This window comes from Aspergillus oryzae, chromosome 3 (genome assembly GCF_000184455.2).
Source record: "Aspergillus oryzae RIB40 DNA, chromosome 3".
Classification (NCBI taxonomy): Eukaryota; Fungi; Ascomycota; class Eurotiomycetes; order Eurotiales; family Aspergillaceae; genus Aspergillus; species Aspergillus oryzae.
The window spans coordinates 3,000,738-3,021,113 of NC_036437.1; the positions used below are offsets into that span (position 1 = coordinate 3,000,738).

Sequence of the window (20,376 nt, forward strand, 5' to 3'; positions counted from 1 at the left end):
CTCCGACGCTATGCTGTGGTATTCAAAATGTCCCTCTAAAACCAGGTATATGTACTCGTAACGCCGGAATGCTCTAGTGTATCGTACAATCATGCCCCCATTCCATCGTGTATACAGTGAGCGCCTGTCCAGGAAAGAACAAACGAGAAAAAGAAAAGAAGAATAGAATGAGTCGTCGTAGTGCGACCCATTCATCAAGCGTCATTCGTTGTCGTCCTTCAGCAGAACTTTAAGTTGCTCCAGCTTGTCCTCACACTTCACTTCCATGCGCATCACCACGTCCACACTCTCTTTCTTGGTAATCAGAAGCTGCGACACAAGCCAGAAATGGTAGCCATTCTTGTAAAAGCCCATGGCGGCCCAGTCATGGCTGGAGGTTGTGCTGCGCAGCCTCGTCCAGTGGTCGTGCCAACGAGAGAGTGCTATGCGTATGGAAGCAAGTGTAGAGTCCTCAGGTATCGCGGAGTTAATACTAGAGGCCCGCGAATTGCGTAACTGCTGGGAGTGCGGGACCCGTGACTTTGGCAATATAGTAGCGAGAAGTGTCATGTGCGTGTTGATGAAAGCGTAAAGCACTGTTTCCTGTCAGATAGTGGTGGCATACAGGAGATTATCTACTTACAGTGAATCAACATGAACGTGTCCAGGATAGTGAGTTTGGCAAGGGTTTCTGCAACGGTAGAGCCGGACGTGGAGGGTGATGAGGCTCGGCTGCTTTCCTCTTCAAATAACTTTTGGAAAGCTTCGGAAAGGGTTATCTCTCGGGATAGTTCGAAGTTGGGTTCCTGGAATGGATGCGCCGATTCAAACACGGACTCCACGCAAGGCAACGCACACTCCATTTCGTTATGAGACAAACGGCATGGATAGTTTGAATAGAACGAAAATGCACAGTCCAGAAGCGAGATTAAGTTGATGGCGCTGTCAAGTGGTTAGTGGCATCTTGAGTTCAAAGGATGGTAGCCCGGCGTACCGTATACGACACTCCCTCTGAATCCATAAATACTCATGGAGACGCTCCTCGGGCCCATGCTGAAATGTGGGTAGACCCATTCTGCGCGCAACCTGTCCCTAGTAAGCCCGGACGAACAAGACCGCTGATTTGCACCAACCCTACCTTGATGACTTCGCTAAACCGATTCTCCATTGCTCGGTTCCGTGACGTACGGCTTCCTGACCAGTACTGACATATCACCATGAGGAACGCAGCCTGTAAATTCTGGAATTGAACCCAGCAACTAGGATCGTCGTCAACATTTTGAACCCCATAATATGTCGAACTGATCTCATTTTCGCCCGATAGAATTCCGTTGGAGAAGACAAACAATTCCGCAAAGTCGACTAGTCGTTGCGCGGCGTCTAGTTCTCTCTTATCCTCAGTATACTTGGCACCCATGAAGCAAACCGACGTGAGAAGCGACAGCGACACGGTTCTTGGATCAAATGTTGGAACATGGATCATTGGACAATTGGGCTGCCAGTACTTGAAGTACAATGCCATATACTTCCGCATGCGGGTCGGTGTCAGTAAGAAGTTCAGCTTTTCCGAGATCTCTTCCTGCGTCTTAGCGTCGAGGCGAAGGGACCAAACTTTCGTCAAAATCGCCTGTATCATGGCATTTGCAAACGGAGCTTCATGTTCGTAAGCGGGCTGCTGTCCAGTCAATCTAAGATCGGAACTTTGCGTGGAGGGCGCCATGGACTGATACGCCATCCCGCTTGTATACGGGTCATTTGACGCCCTATGGGGATCTCCGAACGGGCCATTAAAGAAGTCGAGAAATGTATCGTGGAAGAAAGAAAGAGCTGACGGGTCTGGTTCAACGTATGTTGGTGTGTATTCCAGGTAATTTTCCTTTGTGGAGTATTCTAGGATGGAGCTGTCGGCTTCCTCAAAGCTCTTTGAGTTCTGATAATCGTTGAGCGTACGGGGTCGGTCATTGCTGGGAGGAAGGTTCCAGTGCTCCGTGAAAGTGTCCGTGCCTCCATTGAGGAGGAATTTGATAGATCCCCGATCTGACGACGGTTCTTGGTCGTCGTTCTTGGAAGATGCCGAGCCTATACAGCCATGAGCAGGCAGTCCAGAAAACCGAGAGGTGTGTAAGTGGCGCTAATACCTCCCAGCTCAGGCTCTTTCACTTGGTTGCGCTCGTTATCACAATGGAGATTTCTTTTCTGACAAGAACTGCAAGGCCGTAAGCCATCGCATCGCAGTTTCATCGACGTACACTATTTGCGACAGGCCGTTAGGAACTAGGTCTTGTGGGTGGGTAAGGCACAATTGGGATGGACTTACCGATTGGCACGCATGACGCCTTCTGCCTCTTTGTCCAGTTTCGGGAATCTTTCGGTCTCCTCGTTGGGCGCAGTCCGCGTAGTGGTCCCGTAGATTGTCACTGTATGAGAATGTGATCAATTGAGTGTTGCAACTTGCGACCGATTGGGAGCTAAAAGGGGATCCGCTCTAGAAGGGAAAATAACATGAAAACAAAAAGAAAGAAGAGAGGGAGAAAAAAAAAGTAATAAAGATAAGAGAGTGATTACAAACCATCGAGCGAATGATTCATTGCAAAACACGCATGAGTATGGCTTTACTCCGGAATCTGCAAGTTAAATTAATTCACCAGTTAGTTATGATCGGGGGAGGTCCATCCGCGGCCACAGCGTCGCCGAGACCGGGGCAAAGACAAAAGGCGCAAAGAAGAACATACGGCGCAGATGGTGGCGCTTGAGATGGTCAATGCGGGTGAAACCTCGCTGGCAGATAGTACAGCAGAAGTGCTTGCTTCCAGAGGATTTCATGGCGAAGATTTGGCGTTCATCGGGGAGAAGAAATCCTGGGGTAAAACGGAGAGGGGGTTGATAGAGGAAGAGAATGCGATGGGACCTTCGGGGGGAGAAGGCGGATGAAGTGGAAATCCAGTGGGGAATTAATTCAGATGGGGGCAATGAGATGATTTCACTGAATGACGAGGAAGAAGAAGACGATCCAAAAGACTAGCTGTTGAGGGAACCATGGTCTCCATTATCAGAATTGGGATTTCTAAATCATGGGAAAAAGGCGAGATTCTTATTCCATTGAATTCTTACCATGACTTACCTGAAACAGACGCTGCGCCTGTTCGACTACGTAATACACCGGTGCTCAGCTTTGTCCTCCCATTGGTCCACTTCGGTATTGTCGTTACCATCAGCCTTCGCATTTTCAATACCTTACCGACGGCTCCTGAAAAGCCGTGAACGGGAAGCGTTTCGTCAATCCCACTGCCGGCTTTCTAAGGAAGGGATCCACATTGATCTTCGCCAAGCGTATCCGGTTTATACCATTTCTGGGTACCTATACCGAGTCCATTATGGCACCTGCTATACTTAGCTATCTATACCAAGTCTATACTATAAGGGCATGGGCTGATGGCAGGTGGCCACGGGACAAACTATTGAGTTTTAGACACTAGGTATGAAACAATGCCTACGACCACTTCGAGATAGTACCCCTGAAGAGCAGCAAAACAAGAACAACAGGCTTTAATGCGTGAAATCTAATGCATTACAAAAAGACATCGTATTCACCGCCCCAGATAATCCATATCAGGATCGGCATCTGAAGAGGGGCTGGATCCTTCGTCACTGATCGGCGTCGTTGACATGCGTCCCTCACGCCCCCACTTCTACTGAGGCAGCATTCAATAATTGTGTCGGGAAATCAATCTGATCGTCATCTAAGTAGTTGACGTGGATTGTTTTGTTCTTCTCATTGTCTGTCCATCCATCCCCGAGCCAGCCGATGGGGTTATCATTCACATACTCATACGTGAATTCTTCCCATCGAGGTTGTGCGAATACTTTCAACGAATGAAGTGAAGATCCTATACCTGGTTAGTACGTGGACTAGTACACTGGATGTTTTCCTCTTGTTAAGCATCTTATGCATATCAAGGCATACTAACCAGGCCACAGAGCTGTCACCCTACCATCCTCGGCTCCCCCTTTGTACCAGCTGCGACACTTCTGTCCGAAAACTGTTTGGGCGAAGTATTGATCGCAATATCGCGTGAACCGATCGACCGCCTCTTTCTTTACCGCTATTGCCCGAATATTGTCTCGTTGCATTTTTTGGACACAAAACGTGAAATAATCTATTGCCTTCTCAATGAGGAGCAAGAGGTTGCCTTCGCCGAGTGCTGAGTTGGGCCCCAGACTGATAAAGTAGTTGGGGAAACCATCAACCATCATCGAGAGATATGTCTCTGGAGTCTTCTGCCAGCGGTCTGCCAGGGATATGCCCCCACGTCCCGTAATGGGGAATCGCGGTGCAAATGTAGTGTCGAACCCGGTGGCACAAACAATAACATCCGTGGGATGATGTGTTCCGTCGGCTGTGATGATCCCATCGGCATCCACTTGGACAATAGTGCTGCTGATGATGCTCACATTGTCGTCGGTCAAGGCTTCTAGGTAGCCAGGTCCGGGTGTCAAGCGGCGGCAGGCAGGCGGGAAAGATGGCACCAAGCCACTTAAAAGCTCCGGTTTTCTTGATAGTCGCCGCTTCATGTTCTCCAGAAACACATCCCTGGCTTCAACTTGCTCCGGTGTACCTAGAATAGTGGTGCCATGGACGGATTGCAGTTCGAGTTCAATCTCTGAGTCTTAAGTTACAAAAAATTCTCGGCGGATATGACATGCTGTAATCTTACCTTTGCGAAATTGTTGGTATGCTTTATGGTCCTTCTTGAATGTCTCGATTTCTTCCGGAGTGAAGGAGACTACCGGAAACCGTTAGCAAGCCACAAGACTAGCGGGAAGGAAAATACATACAGTTCTCTATTTCGACGTTCCGTTTATCGATCTCCTCACGAGCAAACGTAGGCGCGATCCATGTCCGGCCTCTTATATAATGGTCAAGATGTGCGACTTTTGGTAACATTGCAGGGACAATCTGAATCCCACTAGAGCCGTTCCCAATTACCGCGACTTTCTTACCCTATATATGAGTGTGTTAGTTATGGCTCGAAGCGATGCTTAAACGAATTTTATCTCACGCTATAGTCATAGCTCTCGTCCCAAGCAGCACTGTGCAAAAGCTTTCCTTTGAAGTCATGAAGGCCAGGGATGTTGGGCCACTTCCAATTGTTTAGAGCCCCGGTGGCTGAGATAAGCACATCGCACTGGTCTGAGAATGTTGAGCCGCCGTTGAGGTCTTTAATCTTTATAAGAATAGTAAGTTACCGTCATTTGGGATTAAGACGATGATTCATATATACCTGCAACTGCCACTTGCTTTTTTGCTCATCCCACACGGCCCCTCTGACTTCATGCTGGAGCTTGACATACTTCATGCAGTCATACTTGTGTGCCACCCGTTTCCAGTATCGATGGATCTCTGGGGATGAAGCATAGAAGGCCGACCACTCCTTATTTGGTTCAAACGTAGCTTGATAGGTGTGGGCGGGGATATCTGCCAACGATATCTGTTAGAAAGGAATAACTAATAGCACAACATAGGGCCAGATAGGAGGTTAGACGCACCGCATGCACAGCCCGGGTATCTGTTTTCATACCAGGTCCCTCCGATGTCCGGATTTTTCTCATAGACACAGAGGTCCATGTTGGGAATACGTTGTCTGAATCGAATGGAAGAGATGATCCCGGAAATGCCTGATCCAATTATGACTACCCTTAGAGCACGACTTTCGTCAACCGAGCGCGGTTCAACGAAGCATCTGTTAGCTGACTGCGGCTTTTTCTGAGTAGTCTCAACGCCAGCAGCTTGAGCCAGTAGACGTAACATAGTTGACGTCCCCGCTCAAGTGGTAAGTGAAGACAGTAAAACGAGGAAGAGATATATGTCAAATTTGTCAGTGCAGAAGAACAGTGTGAGCAGGCTCGAGAGTGGCTTCTAGTCTTGCGAACACTTATTTAGAATGCAGGTCAGGAATGCCGCATGTGCCTTTTGACCGGTTTTTATAGACGATTCGGGTCAGCATCCACTGCCTTACTTACAACCACTCAGAGAACCCAAATGCCTCTCCTACACCCATAAACTGCCTGAGATACCCCACAAATGGAGCTCGACTGCCGATCTCCTCCCCGTATCCTCAGTTTCCCCCCGAGCAGGCCTGGCTCGGGGAGGATAACAAATGGCGATTCTTCATAAGGGTCTATTTTCCGAGATACTGAAAGAGATTCCTACCGTACCCTCGGCTACTAGTGTGGTCCGGTAAATTAAAATGCTGCCAGTTCAATTAAGCCACAAGTGTATTCTTTCTGCCATATGCGCGTTGTCAGCAGCTGACACGTCAAATAGGTCGATAGGAACATGCCTTACCCAACTAAGACTACGGCGTGTGCACCTAGAAACAAGGAAAGCTGCATGGTCGTAGCGAACTTTCCGTAGCAAGTAGTTCTTAGGGCTCGGAGCTAGGTACCATGTCTAGTAGCCCTTAAGACGGTTTGTTATAGATACTGCCAGCTCATCACGTCTTGTAGTATGTTTCATATACGATCAACCACGAATTAGTGTGACAACAACTAAAACTGGTACTACACAGAATCAATACATTTGCCTTCGCGCAATGAGTCCCTCAGCAAACAAAATTCTGTTCCATCTCCGCAACCCGAGGTACAGTAAAAGAAAACCAGTGGATACTCCACCCCCCGGTCTCGGGAATCCCCCGTGGGAAAGAGTAAATTGCGGGGGTGGAAGCTTGATGCGCTCTCCTCCCCGAGAAGGCATTATGATCGTTAAAATATTGAACCGAAGGAGCCGATGCAGTTAGTCGATCGAATGATGGGTCACTTCGTTTGGACAGCGTAATGATGATGATGCTATTGTTGGGATTGCGCATTGTATGTGCTTGCATTAATCCGTAAATCCGTACGGCACTGAATCGAAGTGAAACTGTGTGGGGTGTAGGGAATAGGAATGTCTGTAAATCCAGACTCCATCCATTGAAGATGCGGAATTACGGCGCGTACGGACATGCCTCTCTCATTGGAGAAGAAATCCTTGTCCAATCTCATTAGGAGTTTAAACTTTATTGGCATCGGAGAACCCCCGGCAGATAACCCTGGTAGCGTTTCGACACGGCATTTCTGCGTATTGTACTGTCATACCAACTTACCGTATTATATTGTCACGGGCTTCTCGTGCCCCTAACCTCCCAGTAGGTAGCGTCCCTCGCCTGGTATGCGGCTAATGTACACCCACGCATCCTTTTCTTTGGTCTAATGTTTCCTGCGGCAAGGCAATGGTGCTGTAGTGGAATTAGAGATTCCATTATGCTATGATTACACTATGCTCCAAGAATCCTTGACTACACACGAAATGACGATCAGGGGAATTGGTGATGTTCAAGTAATCAACAGTCAGCAGTAATGTCCCCGCCGAAAACTGGGGAAAGTCTGGGGCCAAAGCCAATCATGAGGCTGGGGTTGACTGCACTTCTCAATAATCGAAAGCAACGCATCCCACGCATCCTAAGCCCCACTCACGAACGGGCATTGGGGAAGATTTCCCATTTGGGCTATCTCGAGACCTTTACACTATATTTCTACCACCATTCCAGCCTGAGATAAATGGATATATTTCGAGTCTCTGCGCTCGTTTTCATACATCCATCAATTCCTTAACCGGTCACAATTCGAATCAAACGAACGTCCCAATTGATCCTCCCTCATGCCTGTATTCACCGAATACTCTGCGGCGTCGCGAGAACTGCGTGTGCTTCCCTCGTTTGCCCCTCCATTGCCCCGCCTCTCGTCACCATTCACTCGTGACGACCAAGCAGAAAAATATGAAGTGGTCATTGTTGGCGCTGGTCCAGCAGGACTCATGCTGAACTTGCTCCTGGCACGATACGGACTCAGCGACGACTCGTTGCTCTGTGTTGATGCGAAGCCCGGAACTCTCAAATCAGGCCAAGCCGACGGTCTACAACCTCGCACGCTGGAAGTGTTGAAGTCCCTCGGAGTCGCAGACGAGATTCTTAATGACGGATGCCACATGGAAGAGGTTGCATTCTGGAACCCTTCCGCGAACAAAGAAGAGATAATCGAAAGAACATCGATAGTCCCCGACGTCGCTGTTCCGGCGCGGTACCAGCATGAAGTAACTATTCACCAAGGTCGAATTGAACGGATCCTAGAGACGGATCTACTGCGGTATTCGAAGCGTGGTGTCCAGCGTAATACTAAACTTCTTGATGCCAGGATCGATGAAGCTGGAGATCCTGAATTCCCTGTTATTGCTGATCTAGAAACGGATGGACAGCGCAGAACCGTGCGCGCGAAGCACCTGGTTGGTGCTGATGGAGCGCATTCAATGGTTCGCCGTTGCATGGGGTTGCAACTGGTGGGTGAGTCATTAGACCACATCTGGGGTGTGGTTGATTTGGTCGTGGATACGGATTTCCCGGACATCAGGAGACGGTGTGCCATTCATTCACCAGCGGGCTCAGTGATGGTCATCCCGCGTGAGCGCATTGCTACTGGTGACTATTTGACTCGTCTTTATGTCCAGGTGCCGGAGGAAGCTATGCCGGACCAGGACCAGGTTCCTGTCAATGGGACCACCACTCCAAAGGCTGATGCTCGGGCTCGGAGAAGCAAGGTTACGTTAGAAAGCATTTTCCAATATGCAGAGGATGCGTTCAAGCCATTCTATATTCGACCGAAAGAGAATGGGGCCGTAGACTGGTGGGCCGCGTACCAGATCGGCCAGCGCGTATCGGATAACTTTACAGTCAAGGACTCCAAGGGAGTTAACCGGGTGTTCATTGTAGGGGACGGTAAGGCACAAGGATACCCATGATCTTTGAAGTCCTCCTGGCTGACAAATTTATTTTCAAATTGATAGCGTGCCATACTCACAGTCCTAAGGTACGTGACAATAGTTATGCTTTATCTATTTACATTGCTAATATGCTTTCACACAGGCTGGACAAGGAATGAACGTTTCCATGATGGACTCATACAACTTGGCGTGGAAACTAGCCCATTCCATCAATGGCCTCACCCCAGATTCTGCATACCCTGGAAAACCTGATTCACTTTTGGACACGTATCATGTCGAACGCCACACCATTGCGCAGGAACTCATTGAATTCGACCGTGCGTTTTCGTCCATGTTCTCAGGCAAGATAGGGTCTGGAGAGGATGGCGTGGAAGGTCTAACCCACGACCAATTCCTTGAGGTCTTCAGCACTGGAAATGGTTTTACCAGTGGCTGTGGCATCGAATACCCAGAAAACTTGACAGTGGAGAAGAAGCTAGGACAAGGTATCAAGAGTCCGGTCACTGGCACAGACTACCTCTCTGGAATTCTACGTCCAGGAAGAAGACTATTGGATGTACGGCTTAAAAGACATGCCGATGGGAACCGGCGCCATCTGCAAGATGGTACGTTAACAGCTTACAAAAATTCAAATTTGGCTTGCTTAGCCATCAACCAAGTATGATCAAGAAGTCTAACCATGCGCGCAGATTTCCTCTCAACCGGACGGTTTCGTATTCTTTGCCTTACCTCATCAGACTTGCTAGATCCCCAGGGAACCTCTGCTAAGTCATTGACTACCCTGGGAACCTCTGTTCTCCCACACTTCCCAGCCTCCACTCTTGAGCAGGTGGTTGTTCACCCTCGTCTTGACAAGACCTTCACATGGCGCGATGTGCCTCAGGAGCTTAAGCAGCACTCCGAGATGCGCTTTCACAGCGGCTATGAAACTGATGACATTTATGCGGTCTACGGCGTGGACCCAGCCCAGGGAGCCTTGGCCGTGATTCGGCCTGATGGATATGTCGGAACGATTGCAGCGTTAGACGATGTAAGCCGGATTGAGAGATATTTAGCAGGATGCTTGAGAAAGATCTAGATATGGAGTGCGATGTACTACAAGCTTACCATTGCGACTAGAATAGAGACAATTTGGATGAGAACAGAACAGTCCACCGCTAATAACTGCCTTCCCTGCCTATCCTGTGTTTGATCAGTATGTCTACGTGGCGGTGACTAATTGACAAGATAAGAAAACTTGGAACCTGCAGGAAGTCGCTAAGAACGGCAAGGCATGACAGCTCAGCCTAAGACAGACCCGCACCTTCATCTTAACTGAGGTTTTATGGAACAGGGTCCATCCAACTGTCAACTAACGGCGGTCAGTTCAAGGAGACCATGCTCTGGGCCTTTGAGACTGTCGTGTTCAATGCGTGATGAGTCACGGAGATCGTCACCAGACCCATGAACTTGCAGATGATGATAATGAGCTGATTCGCTTACCTCCCCGGCATGACAGGATTTTAAAAGGGAACCCATACTGTTCAAAACTTGTTGAAACCAGGGCTTCCTGGATATCGGGAGTCGGGATTCGGAGTGAACATGATTGGCTCAACGCAGGCCACCGACACGTCACGTGCCATCAAGATGCCGAAGATCCGATTCTAGATAAAAGAAGTTGGATAACTTGGACTCTCCTCAACTGCAATGGACGGGCCAAGCCGCGCTGCTCCACAATTGTCGTCGGGAGTCGGGGTGCCGTCCAGAAGCATTCCATAAATGTTCAGTGTCAAGCTTTCCTCCTAGCCCAATCATGACTCTCAGAATTGCAAAATCTAACAGAGACGCTCCACTGTCGGCGTTTACGCTGCAAAATCCGTCACTATGATGGATTATCCTAGGGTTATGCTGTACAACGCTTCGTTAGATGCTCCTATTGGTGGTTGACTGGCAGGGGGGTCAAAATGATATATCGTGTGGTTCCCGTCTCGTGTTTCAGTTCTTCCGTTTTATTTTATTGTGAATCAAAAACTTCCAGCTGGCTGTCCTGGATACAATACTGGCTATGGCTGGTAGTCATAGGGCGCTAGGTACTGAACCTACCAGATCACGGTCTTCGACATCCTCTACTCTCAACTCTGAGTCGCATGTATCAAATACAGAACCGCGCCGTCCAGGTACTGCACGCTCGACGGGGAGATCCAGCTCAAGAACCATACCTGATAATCAATCTGTACTCCACAGTAGTAATACAACTGAGCATGGTGCAGCGGTCCCCGAGGACGTGAAATCTCAAAACGAAAAGAATGGAATCGAGCTTGGTCTTGAATCTGTGACGGATCCAAATGAGCGGGGGGTTGACTTGGAAAAGGGTGCTCAGCCTACATCTAGCCTAGAGAAGTCGAACAGTCCACAGCGGGACTCCAAACTAGTGAGTCTCTACGAGCTCATCCTATCATTATAGTCAGATACTGACAATGTAGGTTACATGGACTGGCCCTGACGACCCTGACAACCCCAAAAATTGGCCAACGAAGAAGAAATGGGGAGCTGTTTTGATTGTGTCCTGTTTTACGTTCATCTCCCCGGTGATGTCATCTATGGTGGCACCCGCATTACAAACCATGAAAACCGACTTTCATATTGAAGATGAAGTGACTTCCCAACTCATGCTGTCCGTTTTCGTCCTGGCTTATGCATTTGGCCCGCTATTCCTTGGGCCGCTATCGGAGATCTACGGCAGAGTCATTGTCTTACAGCTTGCGAATCTATTTTTCCTTATATTCAACATCGCCTGTGGTGTATCCCGAACCGCGGCACAGATGATTGTCTTTCGCTTTTTGGCTGGACTAGGTGGCAGTGCTCCTTTAGCGGTGAGTGCTTCAGATCATGCGTATGCATGAATTCACGACCTAACAACGTTTAGATAGGCGGTGGTGTCCTCTCAGATTGCTTTCTACCGGAGGAACGCGGTAAAAGTATTGCTATCTATAGCTTAGCACCTCTGCTTGGCCCAGCTGTTGGTCCGATTGCCGGTGGCTTCATCGCTGAAAGGACGACATGGAGATGGGTATTCTACGCCACGTCCATTGCTGATGGGGTCATCCAAGTCATGGGTCTTTTCTTCTTGCGCGAGACATATGCCCCTAAGATCCTCAGGACACGAGCGAAAAAGCTCCGCAGAGACACAGGAGACACCTCCTACGAGACCGAAGCTGAGCGACAGAATAAGACTTTACCTGAGGTTCTTAGCACAGCGCTTGTTCGTCCGTTCCGCCTTCTCGCAACACAGCCCATCGTCCAAGCACTTGCGATATACATGGCCTACGTATATGGTATCTTATATTTGATGTCATCGACATTCCCGGCTCTATGGACCAGCCCGGAATATTACAATGAGTCCACAGGCATTGGGGGTCTGAATTACATATCCCTTGGCATAGGGTATTGCCTGGGCTCCCAGATCTGTGCACGACTCAATGACCTCGTCTATCGCCGTCTCAAAGCCCGCAACAGTGGTACAGGAAGGCCAGAATTCCGCACCCCGCTACTAGCTATTGCCGCTATCCTCAACCCTGTCGGCCTTTTCATCTACGGCTGGACCGCACAAACCCACTGCCACTGGATTGCCCCGAATATCGGTGCCATGCTCCTGGCTATGGGAAACATAGTTGCCATGCAGTGTATCCAGACCTATATCGTGGATGCCTACACGCGGTTCGCGGCTAGTGCGATGGCTGCTGGTTCGTTCTTACGTTCTATTGCAGGATTTGGGTTTCCACTTTTCGCGCCGTATATGTATCAGGCGTTGCATTATGGGTGGGGGAATAGTTTGTTGGCTTTCATATCGATCGTCATTGGTATCCCAGCACCGATTTTCTTGTGGAAGTACGGGGAGAGAATGAGGAAGATGAGTACCTATGCTGCGGGTTAATCTTAGTATTTATGTAAGTAATGCATAATATATACGACACGCATTTAAAATATTATTATTAGTATTTAAAATTCTTCGCTTATCTCTGAGGAGTCTGATATTAGCTCATATCCAACCGGAAAAGCTCCCTACCTAGATATAATCCGGTTTGCTTGGTTTGACTAAAGCACCTGGTGCCCATGTGACTTAATATTTACAAGTCTGCTTCTATACAAGCCCGTCAATTGTCTCAAGCTTAACCCCTGGAAATGTATTATTGGCGCTGCTCACAATATCCAGCACTATTATCAAGTGATCGCTTTCATACATTTGTTTCCCCCTATTTCGTACTACAAGCGACATTAACAGATGTTCCCAACCACCTTTACTCGCCGCACGACGGTATTCTGGGCACTCCCCAGGACTCCAGAAGAGGTCTAGCCCTGCGATTCCAAGTGCAAATGACTATAGATTATATCATGTATTGCGGATTGTCCGGGATGAAAATAACATGACGGTTATTAGAAAGGCAGAAACCTAATTGACGAGAAGTATCATATTGATTGTGTCAAAATTATACTAGAGAAGCAAATACTAAATATCTCGATCCAGAAAAGGCCGAAATATCCAGAACATAGAAGAGAAAAATATCATAGCGATTGAACCAAACGAGCCAATCGCTCATATCTTACAAATCCCCTCTAAGCAGAGGCGCTAGCGGAAGGCGCAGCACCGGAAGGCGCAGCACCGGAAGGAACTCCAGAGCCACTGGGGGGAGCAGCACCGCCCATACCCATGCCAGAGTTCTCGTTCTCAACACCACCCTCCTCGGTGTAGAACGCAGCAGCGCTAACAGAGGTATCCTCAGTGGCATCAATACCAACAGAGATCCAACCAAAGATACCCTCAGAGACATCGTCACCGAGGAAAACGTACTCAACGAAGGGGTCGATGTTTTCGGCCTCCTCGGCGAGGATGGAGTCCACAGCGTTGGTGGTCAGTTCCTGGGTGTTGGTGGAGTAAGGGGAGGTTTCTTCGACGACGGAGATGAGGTCCTGGTCGAAGAAGATCTGGCCCACGTGGGAGGTCTTGGAGTCGTACAGGCCGGTGATGGTTCCGTTGGGCAGCACGGAGGTTTCGTTGGCCGGGTGGGTGAGCACTATTTCCCCCTTTTCATCAGTATCTTGCTTATATGATAGTAGAAGTGGGGAAAGACTTACCGTGGATGTGGGTAGCACGGCCGGTATAGTGGCCGGGGAAGATAGTCTGGAACTGGACGATACCGTCCTTGTTGGTCTTTTGGAGACCGCGGAGGAAGGTCGAGTCGAGGTTGGTCTCGTCATCGCTGTTGCCGTTTCCGTTGGCGACGACACCCGAGTAGACACCCTTTGTTTTTCTTTGTCAGTGGTGGGGCTTTCTTGGAGTAGTGGTAGCTAGAGAGTGCTTACGGTGGCGTTGCAGTGCCAGAAGTCAAGGTAGACCTGGGGAACGGGCTCGCAGGTGTTGGTGTCGATGAGCTGGATGTCCAGGTAGAGGGGGACACCCTCCTGGTCCTCCTTGATGTCGTTGCGGATCAGCTCGCCGGAGACGTCTGCTTATGTTAGATAGGGTTGACCGAGGATGTAGATGGCAACGTACAGTAGGGTCCCTGGGTGACGTCCGGAGCGAGGATACAGGTGGCCTCGGAGGCGAAGAGGACGTTGGGGTCGGTTTCGAGGTTGACATTCTGGGTGGAGTGGTGGGTGGTGTTGAGGGCGGTGTCGAGGTCCCTGGCCTTGAGGAAGTGGGAGCCTGATCCAGAACAGTCAGTATGTGGTGTCATGCATGGAAGTTGGAAGGAAGTGGGTAGGGTAGGGCATACGGGACTCCAGGCCCATGCTGCGGCGCAGGTTCTTGACGGCATGTTCACGACGGGCGATGTTGCGCTGCTCCTGGCCGCGGGCACGCAGCTTCGTAGCGCACTGGTCCAGGCTGCGAGAGCGGAGAGGAGCGTTCTTCAGGAAAGCGGCGCGCTCGGCAGCCTCAGCCTTGACGTCGTGACCCGGGTGGGCAGAGACGACGCTGGCAAGACCAGCCAGACCAGCGACGAGGGTGGAAGCGAGTTGAACCATGATTAAGGATTGGTATAATTACACAAGTGGTGGTGAAGAGAATGAGAGTAGAGAATTGTTTGATGATCCTCCAGAAACTCTCGAGCGCAATGCTGGCTTTATACCCCGTTCACCTTGGTAGAATCCATATCAAACACAAGGAGCGCCGCGGCTACTAGCTGACGCAATTCCTATAGTGCACCCTGTCTAGACCGTCGAATGGGGCGAGGAGCATTGTTCAGCAACCCCAGCCCGGGCAGGAGAGCATCCCGAAAATACCGTGCTAGTGCCGGTTGAATGCAATAGACTACCGTCGAACCGACATAGCTTGTTTTAGGGCATCTTCAGCCCAGACAGAAATGGGGTATGATCGACGTTGGCTGACGAGGCAAGGTCCTCGCCCATTGTTCAGCAACGATAGATGACCCGACTAAAACGGGCACGGACGTGGCGAGTGGGGAGAATAGAGTAGTTACAAGGCATAAGAAAGACTCCGCCATGGCGTAATCCCAATGTTATGCATCGTGTGCATGCTAAAATATCCGTGGATCAAGCTCACTCAACACAAACACTCGGTGGCTTGGCACTGCTGGAGTGATTAATGGCCCTAGGTTGATTGGTGGGTATACCTCGGGCATGGTAGCGAAGCCAGTCGATCCTTAATTTTTTTTATGTATTGCGTATACTCACTTGCTGTGCCACAAGAGGAGTCTGGTCTGTGTGCGTGCATCTTTAGCATCAGGCACAAGATGTCTTGGCACAGCGGAGCTCTTCCGCATCGGCGGAAACGGTAATTGGTACCTTTCGACTGCCGACGCGTATGTCGATCTCTAACAGGAGATTATGTTGACTATGTCGCCTTAATAGTGCAAATTGACTTTGAAAATGCCAAATAAGCATCAGATTGATTACCATATCCGGAATGTGATTTATGGAAGAGGAATGAAATGGCGAATCACGATTCAAGTCAACCCCATGGATGGATGACTAATCGGAGCTCAGAGACGGAAAACTCTTACTCCGGATTCTTGTCGATCGATCGCTTGGCAAGTCCTGGATATCTTGGCAGGATATTGATTCGTGGACTAGTTCTTCTTTAATCTAGATGGATCATCTACGGAGTACGGATGTTCAGACTCCAGAGGTCCTCTACATTGAAAATAGGCAGCTATATTCTGGTATTGTATCTGGACATAGGTGGATATACAACGGGGTAAGGGAAAACAAGGAAAATCAAACGAAAATCACAAGAATGTACTCCGTATTCTGTATACAATTTAGGCATATGAACTTAGAGTCGATACCGAGGCACTTTACAGAGGTATACCCAGCCTCGTAGACGACGTCTTCCCATTCTTGACTGAGCATTATGGAATTTTCTGATAAGGCCGAGACAAGATTTATTACTTAACTAAGGTTTTCACTCCCGAGGTATCGCATATCTGATCGAAACTCTACCGCTATATACAGAACGCCCCTTACCACGCAATTATGATACCCACAACTCCGTCAAATACCTATTTAAGATAGAGGGTATAATTACCAAAGAAATATACTAGTTCTAGACTGTTCACCGGTGTCAACTCGACATACGTAAGTACTTGTTTCGCAAGTGATTGATAACCTCTCGATCAATCAACCGTTCCGGTAATATATACGGTATCGGAATGTACTGGAGCCCCCTGCGTCGCAAAAACCCACCCGTGGATCCATCCAGATTTGCCGGTTGAAAGTTACTCCTACTAGTACCTACAGTAGTCATAGTGGGGCCCAGTAGACGGAATCTCCAGGGAAGATAAACGAATTTCTCTCTAAACCTTCATTCCCAAGCGCCGAATGCTGCCGTCTACAACATACAATGAATCAAAAGCACGCAATGTAGTCGAAGAAGTGAGTATCGATTAATGGTACAACTCTCTCTGTCATCTTCTCAGTTCTGCCTCGGCATTAAAACGACATGACGCGTAACAATCATGGGTATGAGTTTCATAGCTGATAACCAGTCAATTAAAGAAAAGAAAGGAAAAGTAATTTGCAGAACACCCTCCCGAACCCCAAACGAGTCCCCGCCGACCGTGCCCATACGGGTGGATTAGACTTCCCGGTGGGCGACGTGGACTTTGTCGGTGATGTCCTTCTCGGTGAGTCCCATGTCGGCGGCGAAGGTGGTGTGAGGCTTCCACTTGGCAGAGGTCCGTGGCGTGGTCTCCTCCATCATCTTGTCGACCTGCTCGAGGGTGAGTCCCTTGGTCTCGGGGATGAGGAAGTAGGTGTAGAGGAAGGCGCAGGCGCAGAGGGATCCCCAGATGAAGAACACCTTGGACTTGAGATCGCCCTTGTCCTGGTCAACCATGTATGGAGTGATGACGGCGATGATCTATCGCGATTGTTAGTGAAACCCATCACTTATGCTACACACACGAGCCTGTTACTTACGCAGTTCCAAAGCCAGTTAGACGCAGTGGACAGAGCCACACCGCGCGAACGAATGGGCAGAGGGAAGATCTCGCCGATGACAACCCAGGCGCCAGGACCCCAGGTGCTGGCGAAGAAGAAGATGTAAATGCAGATGAAAGAGATCTCCGCGCTGACCGCAGCGTTGTTGCCGCCCTTGTCACCGACGACGGTACCGGTAATGGCGACAATAAACTGGCAGATAACCATGCCCAGAGCACCCCACAACAGCAGGGGACGACGTCCAACCTTCTCCATGGTGTAGAATGAGACGGGAGTCGAGCAAACATTGACGATGGTGGTGATCATGCTAATCAGGAAGGGATTCGAAATTGTTCCGAGCTGTCTCCAGTCAGCAAACATAAGCCTCTTTTACTGTGGCTCGGTGACACATACGGAGGTGAAGAACGTGGTACCGAAGTAGAACACGAAGTTGACACCGGTCCATCTAGAAGGGAGCTTGTTAGATTTGTACTGCGGTAGGCCAGACATCACAGGACGCTCCGGACCGTGTTGGATGGGATCAACTTACTGCTGCATCATCTGAAGAGAAGTACCTAGGACGGTACGGCGGAGGTTGCTGTTGGGGTGGAACAGACTTCCACGGAAGCAGTTCAGCCAGGTGGTGAAGTAGCCACCCTGGGGCATCGCTTGCATCTCGTATTCGTTGTTGGCAACGATCTCTGCTAGCTCCTGCTTGATATACTCCGAATCCTCGGGCTGGCCACGGACACGAGCGAGGACATGGGACGCCTTGTCGAGCTGGCCCTTTCTGACGAAATAACGGGGCGATTCAGGTAGCATGAGCAACCCCCCACCGAGGATGAGGGCCCAAGCAATCTGAATGCCAATTGGAATGCGATAGGAACCGGAGTCAGTGCGATTCTGAGTGGCATAGTCGACACAAGAAGCCAGCATCAGACCAATGGTGATACAGAACTGGTAACCCGACACAATGGCACCGCGGACCTTGCGAGGAGCAATCTCTGACATGTACAGGATAATGATGGCCGACACAAAACCGACACCGAATCCCGCAATCAAACGTCCCACTACGAGAAGAGCTACGGTGGTTGATGCGGTCTGCAAAACGACACCAACGATGAAGATAGCACAACCGGAGACGATGGTGATGCGACGTCCAAACCAGTCCGCAAGATCACCAGCAATCAAAGCACCGAAGAATGTACCTGCCGACAAGATGGATGTGATCAAGGATTTCTTCCACGATGAGACAACGAAATGATCCGAGTCGGTGGTGGCAGGATCCTATAGTTAGATCGGGATTAGCTACTTGTCCGAGCCTCAAGGATTACTAGGTGAGGGAAACAAGACTGACCAAGCCTTCAAATTCTTGGATGAAATAACTCATGCCCATGACACCGTTGATATAACCGGAATCATAACCGAAGAAGATACCACCAAAGGCTGCAAAGGCACACATCATATACGTCTTGAAGGTGACGGGTGCCTCCACTCGCGTGGTATCGGCGAGGGCGTTTGGAGCTACAGCGTCACCCATGGTGATAGAGCTGCTGCGTCAACCTAGCACAGGGCTCGTAGGTATATACGGGTGTGGGAAAGAGAAAAGGAGAAAAGAGATGCTCTGTCCAGCGATCGACAAGGAAGAACAGGAGGGTGAATGAGAACACGGCGAACGGGAGAAATGAACCGAAGCGAAGCAGGGGAATGGATGTGCTTTTATAACTCTGGCGGTGTTACAAAAGTTGCAAATCGGCATAAAGCCGGACCCGGGGAAATTCACCCACGGGGAAAGACTGTGTCTCACTCGGCCCCAGAAATTTTCAACCTCACTTGCATTTTTTGTTTGATTTGATTTTTTTTTCCCCTTGTCTTTTTCCGACGCGATGGGACGATGTTCCATGGGCCATGGAGCTTACCAGGTTTTGCCGCAGAAGAGGGCAAGAGGGAAACACCATGTTTACAACCTTACCGGATTGAGGTTGGCTAATCTTAGATCCTTAAGAAAATGACTGCGGTGGGAGCCAATCAGGGGAAGGGTCAGACCGATTTAGGTGACATTGGAAGGACTATGGGCTCGTGCATTGCAGTACTGCTACGTTGGTATAGAAGTCTGTTGTCCAACCCCAGAGTGGGTTAGAATCTTAGTAGCGGGACAAAAAGACAAGGTCCAGATCCTTGAAGCTGACATCGGCCCATGCGTCCTAAAAGTCTGAGTTAAATCCGTCGGCTATGTCGCTGGATTTGGCAGAAACAACTTGGAATCTGACCAAACAGAAGGTCGGGTCTCATTACCGAAGAGTCAGTCGGCTTTGGATGGCTCCAGTCATTGAAGGAGATGTCCGGCCCTATGACCGTTCCTGGTTGGTGTCCTCATTCATTGGTTGGCCACGGACGGGGGTCGGAAATTTCAGCCTACCACGTGTGTAGACAACCTGGGGTTCAAGCCCGTTGACTAACCCGGATAGGAAGAGTGCTCTCGTGAGGGATATGGGGGTGGATATCTCATTAGACTAGCTGACTGGACAATGTTGTCCTGGGGAAACCTGTCGGCATCCATCTGGAGGATCGGCGGCAAAGAGATTTTCTCATTTCACCCCCCTGAGGAACATCGCCAGAATAGACTCAGGATTGATGATGTTCTGGAAACAACTCATCCACAGACAAAGAAACAACTGAAACCTTGTCCGACTCGAGGCAAATGAGCCCGCAACCGAATGTAACCCCAGCGTCCAAGAGATGCTTGATTATTCGGCTCCTCCATCCGAGAGAATGAGGTGAGCCCGACGCCACTACAACTTTACTTGCAGCTACGGTTGCAGTGAAGTAAGTCGTGGACAAGACACAGGACCGGCCAAGAATTGCCGCGGCGTGAAAGAGACTAAGAGGGGTTGTGGCGTCCACCCGTTGTTGACCATCACTTTGTGAGACAATGGACCGAGGGCTTGGAAAAGTCATGGGACCTGAAGACTTTCAGCTCCAGACACTCCTTCGCCAACTATCCAGAGGATTCTTGGAGTTGCCATTCCAACCTTTGCCTCTCCTTCCTCTCTCTTTCTGTTTTTTTTTTTCGCAGGTACCATTTGAAAGGGAAATGAAATGTTTGCTCTGACATGTCGCAAACTGCCAAGGGTCTTGGCATGTAGCAGGCCGCCTAAAATTTCTCT

General features: G+C 49.5%; 9 protein-coding genes across 9 annotated transcripts; 2 read left to right on the forward strand and 7 right to left on the reverse strand.

Moving 5' to 3' along the window:
- Positions 1 to 201: 201 nt before the first annotated feature.
- On the reverse strand, positions 202 to 842 carry AO090026000783 (uncharacterized protein; the record flags this gene model as incomplete). The annotated part of the gene is made up of 2 exons (XM_023235911.1): positions 202 to 575; positions 623 to 842. 2 exons carry the CDS (start codon positions 840 to 842, stop codon positions 202 to 204), a joined length of 594 nt encoding a protein of 197 aa, XP_023091172.1.
- Positions 843 to 1,006: 164 nt separating this feature from the next.
- AO090026000782 (uncharacterized protein) lies at positions 1,007 to 1,714 on the reverse strand (the record flags this gene model as incomplete). The annotated part of the gene is made up of 1 exon (XM_023235912.1): positions 1,007 to 1,714. The coding sequence occupies one exon, from the start codon at positions 1,712 to 1,714 to the stop codon at positions 1,007 to 1,009; it is 708 nt and encodes a 235-aa protein (XP_023091171.1).
- Positions 1,715 to 2,058: 344 nt separating this feature from the next.
- Positions 2,059 to 2,802, reverse strand: AO090026000781 (uncharacterized protein; the record flags this gene model as incomplete). The annotated part of the gene is made up of 3 exons (XM_001822136.3): positions 2,059 to 2,185; positions 2,297 to 2,396; positions 2,712 to 2,802. The coding sequence occupies 3 exons, from the start codon at positions 2,800 to 2,802 to the stop codon at positions 2,059 to 2,061; spliced, it is 318 nt and encodes a 105-aa protein (XP_001822188.3).
- Positions 2,803 to 3,942: 1,140 nt separating this feature from the next.
- On the reverse strand, positions 3,943 to 5,788 carry AO090026000780 (flavin-containing monooxygenase; the record flags this gene model as incomplete). Its single annotated transcript, XM_023235913.1, has 6 exons — positions 3,943 to 4,640; positions 4,695 to 4,763; positions 4,816 to 4,981; positions 5,040 to 5,204; positions 5,262 to 5,455; positions 5,527 to 5,788. 6 exons carry the CDS (start codon positions 5,786 to 5,788, stop codon positions 3,943 to 3,945), a joined length of 1,554 nt encoding a protein of 517 aa, XP_023091170.1.
- Positions 5,789 to 7,675: 1,887 nt separating this feature from the next.
- Positions 7,676 to 8,809, forward strand: AO090026000779 (putative phenol monooxygenase; the record flags this gene model as incomplete). Its single annotated transcript, XM_001822133.3, has 1 exon — positions 7,676 to 8,809. The coding sequence occupies one exon, from the start codon at positions 7,676 to 7,678 to the stop codon at positions 8,807 to 8,809; it is 1,134 nt and encodes a 377-aa protein (XP_001822185.3).
- An 886-nt stretch (positions 8,810 to 9,695) lies between these two features.
- Positions 9,696 to 12,704, forward strand: AO090026000778 (uncharacterized protein; the record flags this gene model as incomplete). The annotated part of the gene is made up of 3 exons (XM_023235914.1): positions 9,696 to 9,821; positions 11,254 to 11,643; positions 11,697 to 12,704. 3 exons carry the CDS (start codon positions 9,696 to 9,698, stop codon positions 12,702 to 12,704), a joined length of 1,524 nt encoding a protein of 507 aa, XP_023091169.1.
- Positions 12,705 to 13,384: 680 nt separating this feature from the next.
- Positions 13,385 to 14,026, reverse strand: AO090026000777 (uncharacterized protein; the record flags this gene model as incomplete). Its single annotated transcript, XM_023235915.1, has 2 exons — positions 13,385 to 13,532; positions 13,620 to 14,026. The coding sequence occupies 2 exons, from the start codon at positions 14,024 to 14,026 to the stop codon at positions 13,385 to 13,387; spliced, it is 555 nt and encodes a 184-aa protein (XP_023091168.1).
- A 257-nt stretch (positions 14,027 to 14,283) lies between these two features.
- On the reverse strand, positions 14,284 to 14,794 carry AO090026000776 (uncharacterized protein; the record flags this gene model as incomplete). Its single annotated transcript, XM_003189880.2, has 2 exons — positions 14,284 to 14,474; positions 14,545 to 14,794. The coding sequence occupies 2 exons, from the start codon at positions 14,792 to 14,794 to the stop codon at positions 14,284 to 14,286; spliced, it is 441 nt and encodes a 146-aa protein (XP_003189928.2).
- A 2,071-nt stretch (positions 14,795 to 16,865) lies between these two features.
- AO090026000775 (sugar porter family MFS transporter) lies at positions 16,866 to 18,749 on the reverse strand (the record flags this gene model as incomplete). Its single annotated transcript, XM_001822129.3, has 5 exons — positions 16,866 to 17,150; positions 17,210 to 17,569; positions 17,624 to 17,675; positions 17,760 to 18,496; positions 18,567 to 18,749. 5 exons carry the CDS (start codon positions 18,747 to 18,749, stop codon positions 16,866 to 16,868), a joined length of 1,617 nt encoding a protein of 538 aa, XP_001822181.1.
- Between the last annotated feature and the right edge of the window lie 1,627 nt (positions 18,750 to 20,376).